Raw genomic sequence first — 21,790 nt, 5'->3', positions numbered from 1 at the left:
GGCGCCCGACAGGAAAAAAGGGTGCCCGAGAAATAGCGGTTGCAGGGATCGTGTTAACAAAAGTTTTCGTTTACATAATAAGGTTTATAACAAATATCGTTTACAAGTTCGTTTTAACTTTGTGTTATACTTATTTTTCGCTTTTATATTTCGTTTATAGGAGCTTTTACTTATTTTCCCGTTTTTAAATTTCGCTTACAGGACTGTAACAAGTAAATTTTCGTTTACAATTATTGTGTCATTTAAAATATGTTTACATAATAGCAGTTACAGGGATTGTGTTAACAAAAGTTTTAGTTTGCAGAATAAGGTTTATAACAAATATCGTTTACAAGTTCGTTTTGACTTTGTGTTATACTTATTTTCCCGTTTTTAAAAATTCGCTTGCAGGACTGTTACAAGTAAATTTTTTGTTTACACTTATTTTGTCATTTAAAATTAGTTTTCATACGGTATAATGCTTAAATATAGTTTTCAACCTTATTCTATTAGAAATACATCGCTTTTGGTATTAAGTTTGTTTTTCACACTTAAGTTATAATGCGTCAATTATAGTTTTATTAACTTACTAATCTATCTCCTTTTTCTATTTATAATATTATTAATGAGTATGTGATTTTAAGGCTATTTATTCTATTACAAATATATAAATTATTCTATTCATGTTATTTATAGTGAAGTATTTAAAGGATTAAATATATTATTGTTTATATGTGTGTAAGCGTGTTTGTGCAGTGGGGATGGTTAGGGTTAGACACCACCAGGGGGATGGTTAGGGTTAGGCACCACCAGGGGGATGGTTAGGGTTAGACACCACCAGGGGGGTGGTAAGGGTTAGGCACCACCAGGAAGGTCTTAGGGTTTGGCACCACCAGGGGGATGGTTAGGGTTAGGCACCACCAGGGGGTGGTTAGGGTTAGGCACCACCAGGAAGGTCTTAGTGTTAGGCACCACTAGGGGGGTGGTTAGGGTTAGGCACCACCAGGGGGGTGGTTAGGGTTAGGCACCACCCGGAAGGTCTTAGGGTTAGGCACCACCAGGGGGATGATTAGGGTTAGGCACCACCAGGGGGGTGGTTAGGGTTAGGCACCACCAGGAAGGTCTTAGGGTTAGGCACCACCAGGGGGGTGGTTAGGGTTAGGCACCACCAGGGGGGGTCTTAGAGTTAGGCACCACCTGGGGGGTCTTAGGATTAGGCACCACCAGGGGGGTCTTAGGGTTAGGCACCACCAGGGGGAGTCTTAGGGTTAGGCACCACCAGGGTGGTGGTTAGGGTTAGACACCACCAGGGGGGTCTTAGGTTTAGGCACCACCAGGGGTGTCTTAGGGTTAGGCACCACCAGGGGGGGGGGTCTTAGGGTTGGGCACCACCAGGGGGGTGGTTAGGGTTAGGCACCACCAGGGGGGTGGTTGGGGTTAGGCACAACCAGGGGCGTGCTTTGGGTTAGGCACCACCAGGAAGGTCTTAGGGTTAGGCACCACCAGGGGGGTGGTTAGGGTTAGGCACCACCAGGGGGGTGGTTGGGGTTAGGCACAACCAGGGGCGTGCTTTGGGTTAGGCACCACCAGGAAGGTCTTAGGGTTAGGCACCACCAGGGGGGTGGTTAGGGTTAGGCACCACCAGGGGGGTGGTTAGGGTTAGGCACCACCAGGGGGGTGGATAGAGTTAGGCACCACCAGGGGGTTCTTAGGGTTAGGCACCACCAGGGGGGTCTTAGGGTTAGGCACCACCAGGGGGGTCTTAGGGTTAGGCACCACCAGGGGGGTGGTTAGGGTTAGGCACCACCAGGGGGGTGGTTAGGGTTAGGCACCACCGGGGGGGTGGTTAGGGTTAGGCACCACCAGGGAGGTCTTAGGGTTAGGCACCACCTGGGGGGTCTTAGGGTTAGGCACCACCAGGGGGGTGGTTAGGGTTAGGCACCGCCAGGGGCGTGGTTAGAGTTATGCACCACCAGGGGGGTCTTAGGGTTAGGGATAGGTACAGGGAGGGTTCTCTGTGAGAGTAGGGTTAGGTATAGTTACAGTACAATATACACCACCAGAGGGGTGGTTAGGGTTAGGCACCACCAGGGGGGTCTAGGGGTTAGGGATAGGTACAGGGAGGGTTCTGTGTGAGAGTAAGGTTAGGTATAGTTACAGCACAATATATGTAATATATACAATTTATTAAATTATGTATATTTAAACAAAGAGTGGGTCTAGGAATTAGGGATAGGGATAGGGATTGGGAGAGATCTGTGTGAGCCTACAGTTAGGTATAATTGCAGTAAAATATCTGTAAAATCTAGCATTGTATTACTATGCTTAATACAAGTGTAAATATCGTTTTTTGTTATAGACGCTATTTGACGTTTCATTTCAGAATTTGTTTGTTGTTATGGACGGTATTTTGCCGCTTCATTTCCGTTTACTTAACCAATGTAGCACTACATTTTCGTTTACAAGCTATAAACGAAAATTAATGTTTTACATTACAACCTATAATTTCGGCTTTTATATATATATAAAATTAAGAAAAAAAGAATAAGTAAACCATTTATTTTAGTACATAGCAAGGAAATGAACAGCGCTACTTAAAAACAGTTGAGTGCCTACCTGCAAAAGAGTGCAAGCCCCACTTATGGGACAAAATACACACTGAGCATACACATGACCTGTCTACCACTAGAGGATGTTGGTTTCCTGTAACAGCTTGCATGCAACTTGTTAAGTACTCGTCCCTCCCACTGCGAAGAAGTCAATCCTCCATGGGAGGGAACCTAACACTAACTAAATCCTACCTATGCATATGCATAGCCTGGGCACGCTACCAAGTAAAATTGAAAATTGCGCAAAAAGTGGGATCAGCGCATCACCAGGCCGCCTCCGATCAGAGATGCGCTGAGCCCCCCCAGAGACTGTAGGCACTCATCTGTTTTTAAGTAGGGTTGTCTTTTTAGTGCATTATAGTAATTTATGTCTGGAACACAAGCTTAGACATTCGTCTCTCCTCATTTTAAACTGTTTGTAATCATTGTATATTTATTGTATATTTTACTTGCATCTATTCCTGGTTACCTCTCCTCTACAATAAAAACACAGAATAGAACCTGGAAGTGTCTCTGCTCTGTAGGTGCAGTAGGTGGTAATGGGAGCTTGAGGCCATCATAACCTTTTTCAATACATTAGATTGCATTAAAACTTTGAGTCAAATTGTTTTATAAAATGAGCATTATTTGGAAGACCATACTGATGTAACCCAAAGTGTTATGATATATTGTTTGGCACTCAAGTTTTCTGATCGACACTACATAAGATGTCAGCTGACATCTGATGTAATAAAGTGATTGCACTGCATTTTCCAGGTGAAACATCAATATCAATGGGACATTGGATGCCTACCTAATAAGGAATCACATCTGAATATGTACGGTGGACTTAGCTCCCCATTCATATCTCCACTCTACTTGTCAATTAATGCTTACACTAGCCCCACTCTACCCGTAACATAAGTCCCGTACTGAAGCCTAACCACAACCTTTCAACCCAAAATACAGGATTCCATAATGCTTAAACATATGTTTTTAAATCTTACCTAACCCTACCCTCACCCCTAACACCAAATTTCCTAAAATATTGCGTATCTAGAACCTCTAACCATAAATTACACTCACCTTCTATGGTCTTCCTTTTTAAAGGGGTATAAAACCCTGACATAATATTCAATAAAAACATGTTTTCCTACTTCTAAAATGCCATACGGTTATCATATTTGCTTTTGAGCATAAGTATTATTATTCATTTAGAAATTATACGTTCCCAAATTACACTTTTTTGCCCTGAGAGCCGACTTTGCATTTTATTTATAACTGCTTTATTCATGTTCTTACATAAGCTGAAATGTTTTTTGATTGACTTTGTTCAGCAGAGCCTGCAGTGTCAGAGGTGTTTATTTACATTCCTCACTTAATACAATTAAATACAAGATAACATTATCTACACTTTGGTTGCATCCAGCTTTGCTGGCAGGGAACTTGTAAGTCCTGTGTGTAACCCTTTGAATGCTGTTTTAGTAAAAAAAAAAAATGCTGGTTGTATATAATATGCTGTAAATAATCTATTAGAGCAAAGAAGAAATGCTGGGTTTCATTCCGCTTTAAAGCGGAATATAACCCTGCATTTCAACTTTGCTCTAAAACATTATTTACAGTATATTATATGCAACCAGCATTTTTTTTTTTACTAGACCAGCATTGGAAGGGTTACACAGGGCTTTAAAGTTCCTTTAGATTTTTGCAGACGCATCCGAAGCTGAAATAGATACATTTTGTTTACATAATGTATCTAAGTGTTGAATGTGACTCATCTCTCTCACTGAGAAGGAGCTTGGACGACAGCCAAAGAGTGTGTAACTGTTTATCAATAGATACATGTAACTAAATAGAATGTATCTATCTGAACTTCTGCATATCTCTCCAGGACCTTTAAACCTCTGTGTGTAACCCTTCCAATGCTGGTCTAGTAAAAAAAAAATGCTTTTTGCATATAATATGCTGTAAATAATATTTTAGAGCAAAGTTGAAATGCAGGGTTATATTCTGCTTTAAGTGCTTGATTTTGGCACAGCACTCATTTATTGTAGCTAGTGTTCAACTATCTGTTACAGTGAAGTAATTAGATGTCTATATTGAGCTTTTGTATAGTGCTTGGCTGTACAATATAGCTGATAGTTGGCGCCCAAATTAAACCAGACACCACAAACTTGCATTGGGCTCTATGGCAGTACCCAAGTGAAGCCAAACCACCATCACCCAAAATGAAGTCCTTCTCTCCCATTCATCCTTCCTCTTTCCCTGACCACAAACAAGAACAGACTACTCAGCAGATACCCAAATAGTGTCCCTACATAGTGGGTTACATAGTTAGTTTGTGTGAAAAAAGACATTCATCCATCAAGTTCAACTAGGAAAAAAAATGAGTCACAACACTGTCCTGCACCCTCACATACAGACCTTGTATGACGCCACCTGAACCTTGTGCGTCAGGCATGATCTTTCAAGCGGCAGCATTCTGCCCGCGGCCCACCGCCCCTTACTCCCTGGGCACCGCTCATTTATCTGTATGAGTTTACTCCACCACAGAGTCCCTGATTCCCCTCACTGCATGCCAAGTGCAGCATGCAGCGGAGACCTAAAGCCCCGCCTACACGGGGAGATGTTGGGGAGATGTTGTGGCGATCGGCGGCCTCTTGCGCGTCCCCGCTCGCCGCGCGTGCGCCGCATTCGATTCCCCGCTCGTGCCCGCTCGTCCCCGCCGGCGCCGCTTATCTCCCACACGATTCCCTGCCATTGTCCCCTCGCGGGGATCGAGCAGGGAATCGGGGGTGCGGAGATCCGTCCTGTCGGATCTTATCAATCGAGCCGCATTAGCGGCTCGATTGATAAGGAGCATCGCGGCCGCATCTACTCGTGTAGATGCGGCTTAAGATTAGCGGTGACCCGCAGTGGAGACAGGAGAGCGGTGCTTCTAGTAATGGCATGCATACAGGAAGTGCTTTTCTCCTGTATATGCACCAGTACTAAACATAGAATTTTCTGTTTGCAAACGCGAACTTCTGCAAAATGCTCGCAAACAGGCGAATTTGGCGAACCACCATAGACTTCAAAGGGCAGGCAAATTTTAAAACTTACAAAGACTGTTTCTGGCCACAAAAGTGATAAAAAAGTTGTTTCAAAAGGTCTAACACCTGGATAGAGGCATGCCAGAGGGGAATCCATGCCAAAAGTCTCACCAAAAATTACGGCGTTGACGCAAAGGCAGGTTTTAAACCCTAATGGGCAGAAATCACATTATGCACAGCTCTGCGTGTCAGTGGGCTGCGAAGTGTCTCACACAGAGAGATACAATAGTACTATCAGAATACATTAAAATAATAATGCTTTGGAGTGGTTCTGTGCATGCAACTTAATGAGGCAACAGCAGTAGTGTGCACACAGCTCTGGGTGTCAGTGTGCTGTGGAGTGTCACACACAAAAAAAGCACAGGAGACCGATGTGCTAGCCCTCAAAAGGGCTGTTTGGGGTGATTTCACAGCAAGTAAGGAACAAGAACACAGGCCTAGCTAATACTTTCTCTACCTATATGCAGCAAGACTGACCCTGCTCTCATTAACAGTCAGCAGGCAGCAGAGAATTGATCCTATATGGCCACCACAATTGCTTTTTGATAGGGGGTTGGTGGTCCAGGAAGGGGTGCTAGCTGATTGGCTGCCATGTGTCTGCTGACTGTGAGGTAAGGGGTCAAAGTTTAACTCACTGATTATATATAGAGGGCGAATCGAACATGCCAAATGTTCGCTGTTCGCCGCGAATGTGAACAGCCGATGTTCACAGAATACTGCCAGCAGGCTAACTGCTCGAGCGATCTCTAGCCATTACTAGGGGAACTGCACTTCTGTCTCCACTGCAGGAGAGTGCGTATAGGAGACAAAATAAAGGTTTAGCAGGTAACACTTATAGGAAAAAGAGAAAAAGCGGATATTATTTGGAAATTTAAGTGCCAGAGTCTATGTTCCCAAGGAATAAATAAGCACATGTGTTGGATAACCTGAAAAACACATTTGATGGTAGTGCATTATAAATTGTATACATAAGCTTGTGTGAATGGTCTAAAGCTTGTGAATATTTGCCATTGGCAAATCAGGTAAGGGCTGATCCTAATTACAGAAGACTGATTTATACATCAGCAGTTATTTTCTTAGATGATTTGTGTATTTCACATCATGAGCTAGAAAAGGGAACCTTTTGTTTCCCCTAAATATCTGTTTTTTCTAGATAAGGAGACAGTGTGTTCTCAAACTGTATTTTTAGCCATTACCCTATTTTGCACAAATAATAATGAGCACGGGAACTGTGCCAGTGAAAATCTGCCCATATGTTATAGGAGACGGCTACTGGAGAATAGGGGAAATAAAGGTATTATTTAGTTGTTCATGCAAACGAGGTCATGCAATTATAACTAGCCATGCAGAAGTAAAGGTTTGTTTGATGCTGTGTGATGCTGTGTGTATACACTCGCTAAACAGACATAGATAACACTGCATATACTGTATGAAAGAGAGAGGAACCGGCTAGCGTTATGTCTTCAGCAGAAGGCTGTGGCAATAATTACACTGACTTCCTCTCAGTGTGAAACTAAGCTGATCACTGGATCACTCCTTCTCTCTTTCCATGCTGAGGACAGGCTGGGTTTGTGTAAGAAATGAGATACCTGCTCGGCTATGATCACCCAGGACACAAAAGACAGATGGTGCCAAAGACATTTTTTTTTCAGTACTCCTTCCTTTCTTAAAGCCTTAATTCACCTTCCTTTGAATAATCATAATTTTATTTTTCCTAAAGCATTTCAGTTTAAAGGGAACCTGAAGCGAGTAAAATTTTTCAAAATCAACACATGACGTAGCTGCAAATTAATATCACATACTAACCTCACCGTCAGTTCCTCTCAGAGGCTCACCATTTTCTTCTTACAGTGATCCCTTCCAGGTCTGAGAACATTTTGTCAGAACTGAAATATACCAGTTGCTGTCAGTTATATATCAGCAGCTTTCAGTTACAACTGAATGTGCAAGGTAATGCCCATGTTTCCCTATGGCTCAAGTGGGTGATATTACAGTTTAACAGTGTGCTGACCAGGAAGCTGTTATGGGATAATGGCCATTTTTAAAATGGAGGATGGAGAATTCCATTGATCACAGTGGACAAATGGGAAGCAGGAGAGGAGAAAGAGATTGAGGAGTAGACTACACAGGAGGCAAGTATGACCTGTGTATGGTTATTTTGACTTTTTATTTTCAGTTCAGGTTCTCTTTAAGCGGTAATATAAAGTATTTACCTGTTTCAATATATTTACATGTTGCAGCAGATTACAGGTTCCTAGCTCCTCACCACCAGCCTCCACACTTATGTCCCTTGCAGTCAGAACGCAGCCTTTTCTCTAGTCACATGGTATCTGCAGTGACACGGTCCATGTCATGAAAGGTCTGAATTGACGGTAATCCCATCCTCAGCCATGCCTTCCTAGCATCTGGCAGTACATGGGCAGACTGATAGTTTCTTAGGAAGTGGGTTATAGCACGGTGGGCAGCACGGTGGCGTAGTGGTTAGCTCTCTCGCCTTTCAGCGCTGGGTCCCTGGTTCGAATCCCAGCCAGGGCACTATCTGCAAAGAGTTTGTATGTTCTCTCCGTGTCTGCGTGGGTTTCCTCCGGGCACTCCAGTTTCCTCCCACATTCCAAAAACATACAGATAAGTTAATTGGCTCCCCCTAAAAAAAAAATTGGCCCTAGACTACAGTACTTACACCACATAATATAGACATATGGCAATGGTAGGGATTAGATTGTGAGCTCCTTTGAGGGACAGTTAGTGACAAGACAATATATATATACATACACTGTACAGCGCTGCGTAATATGTCGGCGCTATATAAATACTAAATAATAATAATAATAATAAATAATATTAGCAGGGATTGCAGTTGCACTCTCAGATATGGACTGCAAGTATCATGTGAGTGAGAGGGAGCTGAGTTTTGTCAGTCGTAATGGGGGAAAGTTTCAGGAGGCATCTGGATGTTGGTGGGGAGGAGCTGGGAACTGTCTTCTGCCGCAACATGTAAATGCATTTTTATTATGAAATGACACCACAGGTTTGCAATCTTGCTGCATTGATGCCTGTCAAACCGTGCACAACTAGTTTCGGGCGGAGCACTTCATTAGGTTCAACCATTCTAGGGAACACACGCATGCACATAAATCAGTCTAAGATTGCCCAGGAAAACCTCATTGTTGGTGTAAGGGTCTAGTACAGAATGCTATTGCATGCAATCCATATGGAAGCGAATGTTCCCTTTCTTCAACTGAATATTTTGCAATCTGATGTGAGTGCCATGAGTGCAGAGGGTTAATGATTGTTTCTGTGTAAACTGACCACTCTTTTCAGCATCTGCATTTCCATTTAAAATCAAGGTCCCTAAGCAGGGTGAGCATAGCTCCTCCTTCCTTGTATGTACTGTTGTTTAAAAATATGGTGTTCCAGATCTTTAACAAGCTTGGAGAACATGTGTGCCTGTACTTTGGGATGAGGAAAAAGGCTGAACTAACACTGGCTGAACTTGGAAAAAAGGGGACTTAAGGGTGACCTGATAAACATGTATAAATACATCAGAGGGGAATACAAAAGTTTGGGAGATGAGCTTTTTGTCCCTTAGTTAACTATGACTAATGGCTTATTCTGAGCTTGACAAGCATCAGTTTTATCCTGTGGTTGTGTATGTCTTCAAGTGTGGATTGTTTAAGAATACCGGATTTTATCCATTTCATGGTAGTTTGCAGATCATCCTTTTTTTACCTTTTTTTGTCCCAAGGGTTGTACAACGGACAAGGGACATGGTCTGCGTATGTAAGAAAAACGTTTTTGCCATGTATTTAAAGTGAACCCGAGGTGAAAATAAACTGATGAGATCAACAATTATATTTATCCTCCTACTCCTAAAAATGACTTTTTAAGACATCCCAGGATTTTATTTTATATTTAAACATTTAGAAAGTCGATTGAATGTTTTGTTGTCCCTGCTCAGTTGCAGTCTATTAAGTGTCCCTAAATGAAAATACATGAACTATATTGACCCTTTCTCTCTCCATCTGGTCTCAGAAATATGTAGAAAATGTATTTTGTTACAAAAAACTTTTATGGCTGTAATTTGCTTATCAGTGATGTTTACTATATTCCTGACAAGCTCCTGACAAGACAGAAGATGTCACTTCCAGCCTTAAAATTAACTATTTCAGGCAGCAAAATAAAACAAGTAAAACTCCCTGGTTATTAATATGTTTAGTACTGTACATACACATGTTTATCTCATCATGTCACATGTCACCTCGGGTACACTTTAAGAAAGGGTCCTTCACAGTGAGATTAGTTAAAATCTGGAATATCTTACCTCAGGAATTAGTTATGGAAAACTCTATAGCTACATTTTAAGAGGGCTTGGATGCTTTCCTTGCATTGAAGGGCATTCATGGCTATAATTATTAGGTAATTAGTTGATGCAGGGATTTATCTGACTGCCATCTAGAGTTGGAAAGGAATTTTTCCCTTTTAAGGCTACTTGGCCCAGGCCTTGTAAGGTTTTTTGGCTTCCCCAGATTAACTGGGATATGTGCAGGTGTAGGATGGTGTTTTTTTTTCTGGTTGAACTTGATGGAAGGATATCTTTTTTCAACAAAACTAACTATGTAACTATGTAACAGGTAAACTGTGTGCATAATGGAACAATGGGGGCTAACATGTGCCAAGACTTTTATTATTTTAATTGTATTATGCACATTAAGAGAAAAAGGCTGGAAAGGGGGTTTGTTCTTCTCCTCTTACATGACTATTAGTAAATTACTTACAATGTATCTGCACCTGTGTCCTGGATATTTAAAAAAAAAACAACTTGTGTGGGTAAAGCAGATACATTTCCCATTACAATGTGTTTTTTTCCCTAGTTCAAACATGATGCTCTATCATATACTGAATTGAAAAGATAGAGAAAACAAATCAACCTTATGGGAATATAACTGGCAGGCCTACTATACAGATTCATAAACATAAAACTTAAATTTAACAAGCTAGCATCAGACAAGTGTATGGCATGGGAATGGATAAGAAAAAATCCATTCAGTGTCTGTTGTCACATCCATAGACTTGAGACACTAACCAAATGCTTGTGCAAAAGGTATTCAACCCAACAGTGGGTTTTCTACCAGCAACTATAATTCATTAAACCTCTACAGTAAAGTTCCAATTATCAGGCACAGGTGGGGATTGCCTGGTGCAAGATATGTGCCATTTCCAGTTGCTTGAGAATTTAAGCAATTGGGGCCTAAATGAAACACTTCTCCTCAGAGAGCAAATTTAGAACAAAGCACAGTGGAAACCAATTACAAAAGCTCTGGGTGCCGTTCCTCTTCACTTCTACAGTTGTCTCCTGCTTTGCTGCATCCGCTCTGCTCTGTACGGTTCCCAATGTTGGTCAGGTGACACAATGGACAGGTGCAGGCAGGACAGGTGCAGGCAGCTGCAGAAGTGAGGAGAACTGGTATCCAGAGTTTCTGTAAGTGGTTTTTGCTTCACGCTGCTCTGCAAAATAAGCAAGGCATGACAGCACGACCCACTGAAAGCCAGTTGGCTGAGACTGCTGGTTGGCAGAGATAACCAAGCAGAGCTGGGACAAGGTCCTCCAGCACCCAAGGCTGAGACACCAAAGTGCGCCCCTCCATCCCTGCCACCCCAGCTGTCACACACTGATTGCTATTAGACTAAGAAGTGCCACAGGGCCCACAACCTCTCCAACACCTTAATATCTAGTTATCTGGCTTGCAGTAACTGCCATGTATCCCCTTTTCTTATTTCTTTCTGCTTCAAACACAATTAGGAATGACAGCTGAATGAATTGTGCTCCCCCTCCTACACTGCGCCCTGAGGCTGGAGCCTCTCCAGCCTATGCCTCGGCCCGGCCCTGTAACCAAGACCCAGTGGTCAACATAACAGTTCACAGATTACCTGTTTGGACAACTGAAGTATTATGTCTACAGTATGATCATCATTTGATTGAGAATATATTATGGGCGTTTTAGATTTTTTTTTTTAAATGTGCTTACTATAGTTCTGCTTCTAAACCACTTCATCAGCAGACCATATACTAAGATTCATTGTTCCGTAACTGTTCTGTCTCTGAAGGCTTATTCCTTATTCATGGCTGTCAACGGTATGCCATGCTGTATTCCTGCTAAGTTTAAACTGGTGAGGGCAAATCCTCCAGTGGAATGTAAACAAGATAACAATGTACTTCCTATTAACAGCTTCATGCAGAAAGACAGTGCTCAATGTATTGCCCATGGGCACTGCATAGGTTTTATAGCTCTTTTTTAAGGCAACAATAATTATAATTATTTTATTAGTATTATTATTATTACTACTATTACTTATACTGATTTATTTACCATCAAAATGTTTTATGGTACTATGAAAAAGTTAGATACAGACATAAGTGTATAATCCTGATAATATAAACACATAAATCTGACTTAAAGGGGTCTTTTCATAAACGTGTTGATCAGCTTGATCATTAGAAAAGTTAGCAATGTGGGTGCATTTCAGTTTAACGGTGTGCGGCAAAACACACGCATTAACAGTTACAGTTAACAGTTACTTTGACGGTATGCTTTACTGTATGCGATGCAATGTGCAGATAACCTGCGGTGCCACTTTACTGTTGCCTTGTGTTGTGTCCCTGCTGTTAGAGGGAATGTAACGCCCACTGTGAACCTACCCTAAGGTGTAGTTTTGTTAACAGCTCAGTGCTCAGCTCCTTGGCCTGTGTTCCTGATCTCATACTTCCCAACTTTCAGAGAGCAGAAAGAAGGACACGTTTAAGACCCTTGCCACACCCCAGCCACATGTTTTGTTATTTATTTTTTGGTGGGGGGCTCAGCACTGCATGGGGAGAATCAGTACTACAGGGGTGGGGGGTAACTCAGGCTCACACCAGCTATACAATAAATAGTCTGCCTACCAGCTCTTCCCACTATCACACCTGCCAGTGTCCCTGCTCCAGCCACATATGCTGCTGTTTGAATACTCGTCCACAACAGTCAGTGAGCTAGCTGTATTGTGTGCTGTGCCACACCTCCTCCCTCAAGATCAAAAAAGGAACACAGACCCTCGGATGAAGCCGAGCCTAGGAGGACACGAGATTTCATGCTGAGTAGGCGGGATGTGGGACTTGGAGGCGGACTCTGTGACAGTCCGGCCCAAATCAGGACTGTTGGGCTGTATGCTGATCTTGTCTTATTTAGTCTTGATTGTGAACCGTGCCTACACTGATAGTAAATGAGCTGCAAGGTGTGCTAATCTCTGCTACCTCCAGTGCGTACAAAATTAGCTGTTACTCTGGGCCCGGTTCATCAAACTGCGCTGCTAATGTAGCGCAGCCTAATGTGCAGTGGTGCGCGCTATGCACACCTTACATAGCAGCGCTCGCTGCTATGCAGGAGCGGGCCTTCCCTTAGTTACGCACATTGCTTCCTTAGAAATGCGCGTAACTTTCAATGCAGGCAGTCCTGTGAAGTATTGCTACCACGATATTTCACTAACAGCCGCTACTATGTCGATTAACATGTTAACTGGATCGCCTGCATTGAAAGTTACGCACGTTGCTAAGGAAGCAATGCGTGTAACTAAGGGAAGGCATGCTCCTACATAGCAGTGAGCGCGGCTTTGTAAGGTGTGCATAACGCGCACTACTGCACATTAAGCTGCACTGTTTTAGCAACGCAGCTTAATGAAAACGCGCACTACTGCACATTAAGCTGCACTGTTTTAGCAACGCAGCTTAATGAATCAGGCCCTCTGTGCCTGTTCTCATATTAAACTAGCATATTTATTGCTATCTGGGGGTTGGGAGAGGACAGAGGTTACCTATTACTGATATGTAAAGATGCAGTGCTATGCTGGAACAGGTAAATCTACACTGCTGTGGTTGCTCTGCAAGGTAAAGAGGAGGAGCAGACCTGTGCAGTCCTCATTGTCACGGGCTCAGTGGGCTGTTTGTAACCTGGGGGGATGTCACCACGCGTTACCGCACTGCTGCAACATGTACCACCAATGCTAGTGACGCCTCTGCTATAGCTATAAAACCATTCGGCAGCAATCAGCCTGATCACCATCAGGGTTTGGAGTTTAGAGGCAATAAGGAGTTTATGTTTCAGTTGCTATAAAGAACAGGAGGGCAAAGTTATCAAAACCAATGCAAAGAGAATTTTATCGAATCTGATGAAAAACAGGTAGAGAAATGGAGCAACTGGTCAGAGTGATGAATCAGAATCCTTATGCAGGGAAACACTTATTTAAATTGAGTGTGTTTCTTCTGCTATTGTAAAGCCAGCGTGCACGTGCGCTGAGGTCATGCATGATGTGACCCCGGTGCATGTGTGCTGCTGGCCTTATAGTAACATATCAATATGTACAGGATGTACAGAACCAGGAGTACAGAGGACGTGACAGCAGACAGCCGCAGTGTACTTGATTATCAACAACTGCAGGGGGAGAAGAGGTGCGCGACAGCAGGATCAGAGTGAGGGGGAGAGGCGAGCAGCGGCAGGATCAGAGCGGGGGGAAGAGGAGTGCAGCTGCAGGATCAGAGCGAGGGAAAGAGCAGTGCAGCAGCAGAATCAGAGCGAGGGGGAGAGGAGCGCTGCGGCAGGATCAGAGCGGGGGGAAGAGGAGTGCAGCTGCAGGATTAGAGCGAGGGGAAGAGCAGTGCAGCGGCAGGATCAGAGCGAGGGGGAGAGGAGCACGGCGGCAGGATCAGAGCAAGGGGAAGAGCAGTGCAGCGGCAGAATCAGAGCAAAGGGGAGAGGAGCGTTGCGGCAGGATCAGAGCGAGGGGGTGAGGAGCATGGCGGCAGGATCAGAGCGAGGGGAAGAGGAGCGCGGTGGCAGGATCAGAGCAAGGGGGAGAGGAGCGCTGCGGCAGGATCAGAGCGAGGGGGAGAGGAGCATGGCGTCAGGATCAGAGCGAAGGGAAGAGCAGTGCAGCGGCAGGATCAGAGCGAGGGGGAGAGGAGTGCTGCGGCAGGATCAGAGCGAGGGGGAGAGGAGCGCTGCAGCAGGAGCAGAGCAGGGGGGAGAGGAGCGCTGTGGCAGGATCAGAGCGAGGGGGAGAGGAGCATGGCGGCAGGATCAGAGCGAGGGGAAGAGCAGTGCAGCGGCAGGATCAGAGCGAGGGGGAGAGGAGTGCTGCGACAGGATCAGAGTGAGGGGGAGAGGAGCATGGTGGCAGGATCAGAGCGAAGGGGAGAGGAGCGTTGCGGCAGGATCAGAGCGAGGGGGAGTGGAGCATAGCGGCAGGATCAGAGCAGGGGGGAGAGGAGCGCTGTGGCAGGATCAGAGCGAGGGGGAGAGGAGCACGGCGGCAGGATCATAGCGAGGGGAAGAGCAGTGCTGCGGCAGGAACAGAGTGAGGAGGAGAGGAGCGGTGCGGCAGGATCAGAGCAGGGGGGAGAGGAGCGCTGCGGCAGGATCAGAGCGAGGGGGAGAGGAGCACGGCGGCAGGATCAGAGCGAGGGGAAGAGCAGTGCAGCGGCAGGATCAGAGCGAGGGGGAGAGGAGCGCGGTGGCAGGATCAGAGCAAGGGGGAGAGGAGCGCTGCGGCAGGATCAGAGCGAGGGAGAGAGGAGCGCAACGGCAGGATCAGAGCGAGGGGGAGAGGAGCATGGCGGCAGGGTCAGAGCGAGGGAGAGAGGAGCGCAACGGCAGGATCAGAATGAGGGGGAGAGGAGCGCAACGGCAGGATCAAAGCAAGGGGGAGAGGAGCGCAGCGGCAGGATCAGGTAAGTGCTTCCCTACCTATCTTCTGAATACAAGACCCACTTCCTATCCCCAGTTTTGGGGAGGAAAAAGTGTGTCTTATATTCCGAAAAATATGGTACTTATTCTTTATTTTCAGTTCCTTCCATCAGTTGCAACGATTGTTATATTAAGCTTTATCTTTTACCTTGACAAAAATAATTCTAAATGCCTGTATCAACACAGCTATTTAATTCATTTACAAAAATGGCTGCTGATAATCCAGAGCCGGCCAGCCAGCGGCAGTCACCTCTGTCCTAGTGACGCACGTTCTCAGCGGTGGTCTGCCTTCCTAGAAATGCACAGCATCACATCATTGGAATTATCACCAGCCATTTAATCATAAGTCTGCCATGCAGACAGCATGAGCACAACTCCATCTCACCAAAAATATTCTATTAATGTAAAGTTAGAAAATGTCAATTTGAAAATGTACAAAATAACTTGCGAGGCAACATCATTACTGGCTTTCTTATCTGGAAATGTCAGCGCTCACTTGAGATAAATGAAGATGAGAAATAGACCATTAAGTCAAGCTGCTCCAGGCATTGTAATCATTAATAATACTCCACTGTGGGATAGTAAAAATAAGCTGAACTAGTATCTGTGTACAGCCAGGAGACTTACAACTGCCACAAGCTCACATGCTGAAACACACAGCCTTGATTAACTCATTTCACAAGTTGAAAGGGAACCATAATCATCCACATATTGTCCTATTTGTTGTCTGGCCCTTTCCTGTGAGTTGTAGGCTAGGCTCACAGTGGTGTGTTGCACCTGATTCTGATTCTGAATTCCATTTAAAGCGGACCTGAACTCAGAACTTCATCTCAGCTCTAAAAGATAAGCAACAGCATAATATCCTTTAACCCCAGTACAGCGCTGCCATTGATCGCAGCACTGTACCATGTAAATAGACGGCGGTTTCGCTGTCTAACAGTCTCCTAGTGGGCGATCGCTGCTGGGAGACTGATGAGACTGGGAGACTCCAATTGCCATGGAGTGGTCCTGGGGCTTCCGCCGCGTTCACGCCAATCGGGGTGGAGCGGTCGGCAAGGGGTTAAACAAAATGTTTCTTTGTTACAGCTGATACAAATCCTGCAATAAATCTGCAGTGTTTCTTCTTCCTGCTTTCATGGTAGCAAACATATTGATAACATCCAGTGTTTACAAATGAGCTCTCTGCCATGGCAGTCAGCTGACACAGCTAAGGGATCAAATTACAACTTGTGATTAGACACAGATGAGGGGAAATTAGACAGGCTAAACTCTCTAAATACATACAGTGAAAGATACAGACAATGAAAAGTATTCTTCACTGTCCCTGTTAGTGCACATGTTTTGCGGATCCCCATTGCCATTTGAATGCACAGCAGCAGCCACACGGTGAACATCACATTGCTTTTGCATTGCAGTGCAACGTTCTGCATTACAGTGTGCCTGTTTTCACCGCACCGCTCCAATGTGAACATAGCCTCAGGCCTCTCTTCCATGAGCAGCTGTAGGTGGTTAGTTCACCGCCTGTCAACTGATCCCTGTCAGGTATAGCAGTATTACCTCACCAGCGGAGAGTGCTGCGGCCGCCACTTCCGTGTCTGACGTCACCCCGGTGGCGGCCGCATCCTCTCAGACATCTTGCACAGCCCCTGGCAGGACAGGTCTCTCCTCTGCACATCAGATTAGGTCAGCACACCCGCGGGCAGGGAGGCAGGACCTTTATAATCTGAGGAGACGGGTCAGCTGATCTTGCGGTCAGGTGACACCAACCTGACAATCACACACTGCTGATTGGTTCAGCCCTCTGGGCGGGCGGCTTGGATTTGCTTTCTGTATTTAAGCTGGGAGATGTCATTTGCTCATTGTCTGTTGTTGCGAATACTTCGTGTTAGCAGTCAGACCTTTGATAGCTGTAATAAGTAGTGAAAAACATACCAATTGTATTTATCTGTGTATGACTCTTTGCCTGCTCTGACTATACTTTCTGCATTGTGATTCTGTACCTCTGCCCATCTGATCTTGTTGCCGACTTTTGCTTGAACTTCACCCTGATTCTGCTTGTCGATTCTGTACCTTATCTGCCCGTCTGTTGCCTACCTGATCTGTCGGACTATTCTCTCTCACCAGTGGGCCCTTGCCACTGGTGAGGTTGCCGCTGTGGTTCTATCTGTAACCTCCATCGCCACTGGTGAGGTTACCGCTGAGATTCTATCAGCAACTTACTGTTTGCACCAATCACTTCACTCTGTGCAATAAAGCTAGTGACTTTTGTCACGTCTTACACGTCATTTGCTTACTATATCTGTATTACTGGTGATTCTGCAGATCACCATATAATCAGATATAGTATCTGTATTATTGGTGATACTGCAGATCATCACATAATCAGAAATCTGTTATCCTGCTGACACTATTGTTACAATCCCATTCACTGGCCAAGCACGGCATGGGTGGTGGACAGGCAGCCGCTAACCATAAAGTTGCATCTGAGTACAGTGGTTGCCATCTTCAGACGTTGCATGAATTTGTCCACCCGCAAACTCTGTTGCAAGTCAGATGCTACCAAACGCTGCCATTTGGCTACAAGTAATTGCAGCCAAAGGCACTTGTGGCAGCAGCCGGGAGTCTGAACTGCTGACATGCCTGTAGTTCTGTCTCCTGTGGAAAAGAAACCTAAATGAACCTACAATTATTAGAAAACTTTTGTGAAAACTTGAAAAGGAAATACAGTTTGGAAAACACTCCTGTGCATTCCCTATTGCTTGCACATTATAATTGCAGGCTTTACTTTAGGAATACAACTCTCTTAAGGTGGCCACATACAGTACACTTTTTTATATTTCTTTTGCATTCAAGAAGTACAATCTGATTGCTTGTTTGATTGATTGATCAGATTGATTGTAACATTTGGAAAATCAGACCCAGAATCACACACATTACATTTTTCCCAAATTATGAAAAAAAATTGACTGGGGAGGACCCATTCAATATTAAGTATGTAATACATAATCAAGTTTATTCACATGAATAAAAAATTTAATGACTGAAAACAATAAAGACATTAAAAGACAATGGCCCATACGCAATTCACTTTTTCTCCTGCGTTTTTACCTAGGTGATATTTTCACATATTGTTATAAAATGCCCTTTAAGCCACCAGCAAGCAAGAAAGTGCACACAATAATTGTGATAGTATATTTTCACTAACTTTTAGGTACTTTTTAAATGCTTAAACGTTTTTTTATAAGAGAATATGAAAACTATCTCCTAGGAGATAACTCAGGAGTAAAGGTGAATTTCATATAGCCCAGTAGCCCATATGCAATTATTTTTTTTCTCCTGAGTTTCTTTTTTGTGTGATATTTTGACACCTTGGTCCATACGCAATTCACTGTTTCTCCCGAGTTTTCACCTAGATTATATGTACACACTACTATATTTGCACACCATATGCAATTCAGTTTTTAATCTGAGTTTTCTCCTAGGAGATAATTTTTCATCTTCTATTTAGATTAATTTTTCCACACTTAGCAATTGAAATAGCCACAAAAAGTAGTTTAAAAAGTGCCATCAAAATTATTTTAAGTATTTTCTTACATTTTGGTGGTTTGCAGAGAATTTTATTGAGAATTTGAGTATCTCTTTGACTTTCTTTGCAGTAGAAATGTATTATACAGATAAGTTGACAAATAGGGTACTTTCACACTGGCACATTGTGTTGTAACAGACAATGTATAACGCACTGTAACGTGGTTCTGTTTAAAGCCTATTAACAGCTCACACCTTCTAAGCTACAATGCATTACAATGCAACTTATTCCATATGAACGTGCAGGCTGTTGCTAGAATCACACTTGCACAATTAAAGTTACATGAAGTGCACACTGGTCAGTTGCACCTTTGCCTAGGTTCAAGCACATGCCACCTCAAAATTAAGTTGTTGTTGTATTATGTGCAGAACCTTATTTTGCAACTAGCCACAAGGGATGTTTAATGCAATAGGACCAATGTACATACTATTTTTGGTCTTATTTTCAGTGGTTCAGGGTGGATAACCAATGTGATCCAGCAATCTTGGCCTCAGTCTACTAAGCTGACAATTATTGAGAGTGCATATGTAGCTTCAGTGGAGGACTTTTTCCATTGTTCTGAAGAAAATTGCATAGACTACATTGTACAGTGTACAGCGCCACGGAATATTTTGGCACTTTATAAATTATTAATAATAATAATAATAATAATAATAATAATATTAGACCACAAACCAGTACTTACAGCAATCAGCTGGTAGGAGTTGTTCATCATGGCTATCAGCATGTTGAGTAAGACGACCAGAGAGATCACGTTGTATGTTCCAAACATGGTGGCCCCAACAAATTCTGTAAACTCATGACGTGCTTTAACGTTGGTAACATATAGGTTAAGAAGACCAAACACCGACCAGAACAGGGACTGCAGGGTCTCAAAAAGGCTGCAATACAAGACGCAAACAAGTCAATGACGTCACTCATATTGCCATGATAAGATTTATGTACACAATCATTTTTAAAAAATAAACTCAAAATCATAAATATCTACTGCGTGAACACTGGGAAACCCCAGGGCAGCAGGAATCAAGAGGGCAACACAATTAACAAGTCATGCTAGGAACAATACTCCCATCATCACCTTTTGGTAGACTGCAAAAAAGGCAAATATCTGCTTATTTACCATCCTCCAAACCTGTGTCATTAGCTCGCTTATACTCCTTATGACTTATTCACACTTTGCAAAGCAGGTGGCTGTGCATTTAAAACACAACAAACAATCTGCATTGCTGTTCATTGTAGGGTTTATTTCTTTCACTGCTAATGAATGTGTCAATGCAGCATTAGGACAAAAATGCATGCAGCAGTACATCATACTTATATACTGTTGCACAGCATAGAGGATATTAGAGAGTGCAGTCTATGCCCTTCAGATGTCCTTGCGTATCACACACTATACAATATTCATAAAACACTGCCGAAGAACCAGCTAGCAGATCAGAGGCCTGGAACGCTATAAAGACATTTGTATCCAGAGGTTTTATAAAACAAAAGCCGAACCAAAGGTAAACACAGCAGAGCTTGACATCTCACATCATGGGCGATGGTGTTCCAATGTGTCTCTAATTTTCAGAATTAACGGATGTTCAGCTAAGACATCTAAAGTATTTGAATTGCTCTAAATTGTTTTAACGCTCCTGCAAAACAAGTTAACTAGCTGCCTGGGTTTCAAGACTAGTACTTATGACCATCAGATTTAGGTATTAGGTGCTAGGAAACTTTAAGCTGTTGGAAATGTTTAATGTAATGGACAGATGGCAGTATGCATTCCTCTTCTCGATAGAGAGCCTTTGCAAGGTGCTATGACTTGTGTCATTTCACAAGAAACATGTAAGCTCCTCCCATTCCATAATAAAGCTAGATAGATGTCTGCAAACCTATTATCTCGATGTGCCTTTTATTCCCCACCTTAGTCTGAAATACCAACCTGTAGCTTTCCACTTTTTGAAATCAGTGATCTTTAATGGGCTGTTTGAAGAACGATTTAAGATTACTGTTGAGTACAGCTCTGACCATAACTGTGACCTTAAGATATTTACAAGAATAATGCTGTATTTTGCTTTAAACATATAGGTGGGTGCCAGTGACGTAGCTATGGGCCCCGGTGCGAGTTTTACATTGGGCCCCCCAAGCACTTTATACATAACCATTGATACAGCGCACCAAAACCTGCCAATGGCAACTAGAGTGTCAGAGGTGCAAGAAGGGGGTGGGGAACAGTTTATTCATCATTACTACCATTCTCTACATCTATAGAAGTGATTTTTACAAGCACAGGACCAATAAAGAGCCAATACTGCTGTTGAGGGAGGGCCCTGCGGAGCCCCTCTGGCCCAAGGGCCCCAATGCGGTCACAACCTCTGCAACCCCTATTGCTACGCCACTGGTGGGTGCCCCTAATGTTGCGATTTTTAGCGAACAGTCACATTTTCAATCAGATTATTCAGATGGTATTGCGTGAAAACAAAAAAGCTTATGAGCCCAATTGATCCTGAACAATCACATTATTGATTATTTCCTTAACCTTCCTGGCGGTATGTTTCTTTCCTGATTTTAGGGTCTAAAAGCGGTACAATTTTTTCATTAGCTTTTAGACCCTAAAAGCAAGAAAACATCATACCACGAGAGAACCTGCAGTAGCCCCTGCATTTTCTCACCTCCCTGGCATCCAGTGTTGCAATTCTCCCTCAGTCCTCCATGTGGCGCTGTAACCCTATAGTGAGATCACCAGCTATCATCATGACGATTTCACCAGAGAGATCCAGAGCCTCCGAG

At 43.6% G+C, this 21,790-nt stretch overlaps 1 protein-coding gene across 2 annotated transcripts in view; it reads right to left on the bottom strand.

The window, feature by feature from the left end:
- The window catches only part of TRPC5 (transient receptor potential cation channel subfamily C member 5), a 490,145-nt gene that overhangs the window by 22,133 nt on the left and 446,222 nt on the right, over window positions 1-21,790 (bottom strand). For both annotated transcript variants that reach the window (XM_068251108.1, XM_068251110.1), the window contains exon 7: window positions 19,704-19,899. In XM_068251108.1, the coding sequence (XP_068107209.1) occupies window positions 19,704-19,899 (196 nt within the window). The remainder of the gene's footprint in view (window positions 1-19,703; window positions 19,900-21,790) is intronic.

This window comes from Hyperolius riggenbachi, chromosome 8 (assembly GCF_040937935.1).
Source record: "Hyperolius riggenbachi isolate aHypRig1 chromosome 8, aHypRig1.pri, whole genome shotgun sequence".
Classification (NCBI taxonomy): Eukaryota; Metazoa; Chordata; class Amphibia; order Anura; family Hyperoliidae; genus Hyperolius; species Hyperolius riggenbachi.
The sequence above is the reverse complement of the archived record's forward strand: the minus strand, read 5'-3'. Positions and strand labels throughout refer to the sequence as shown.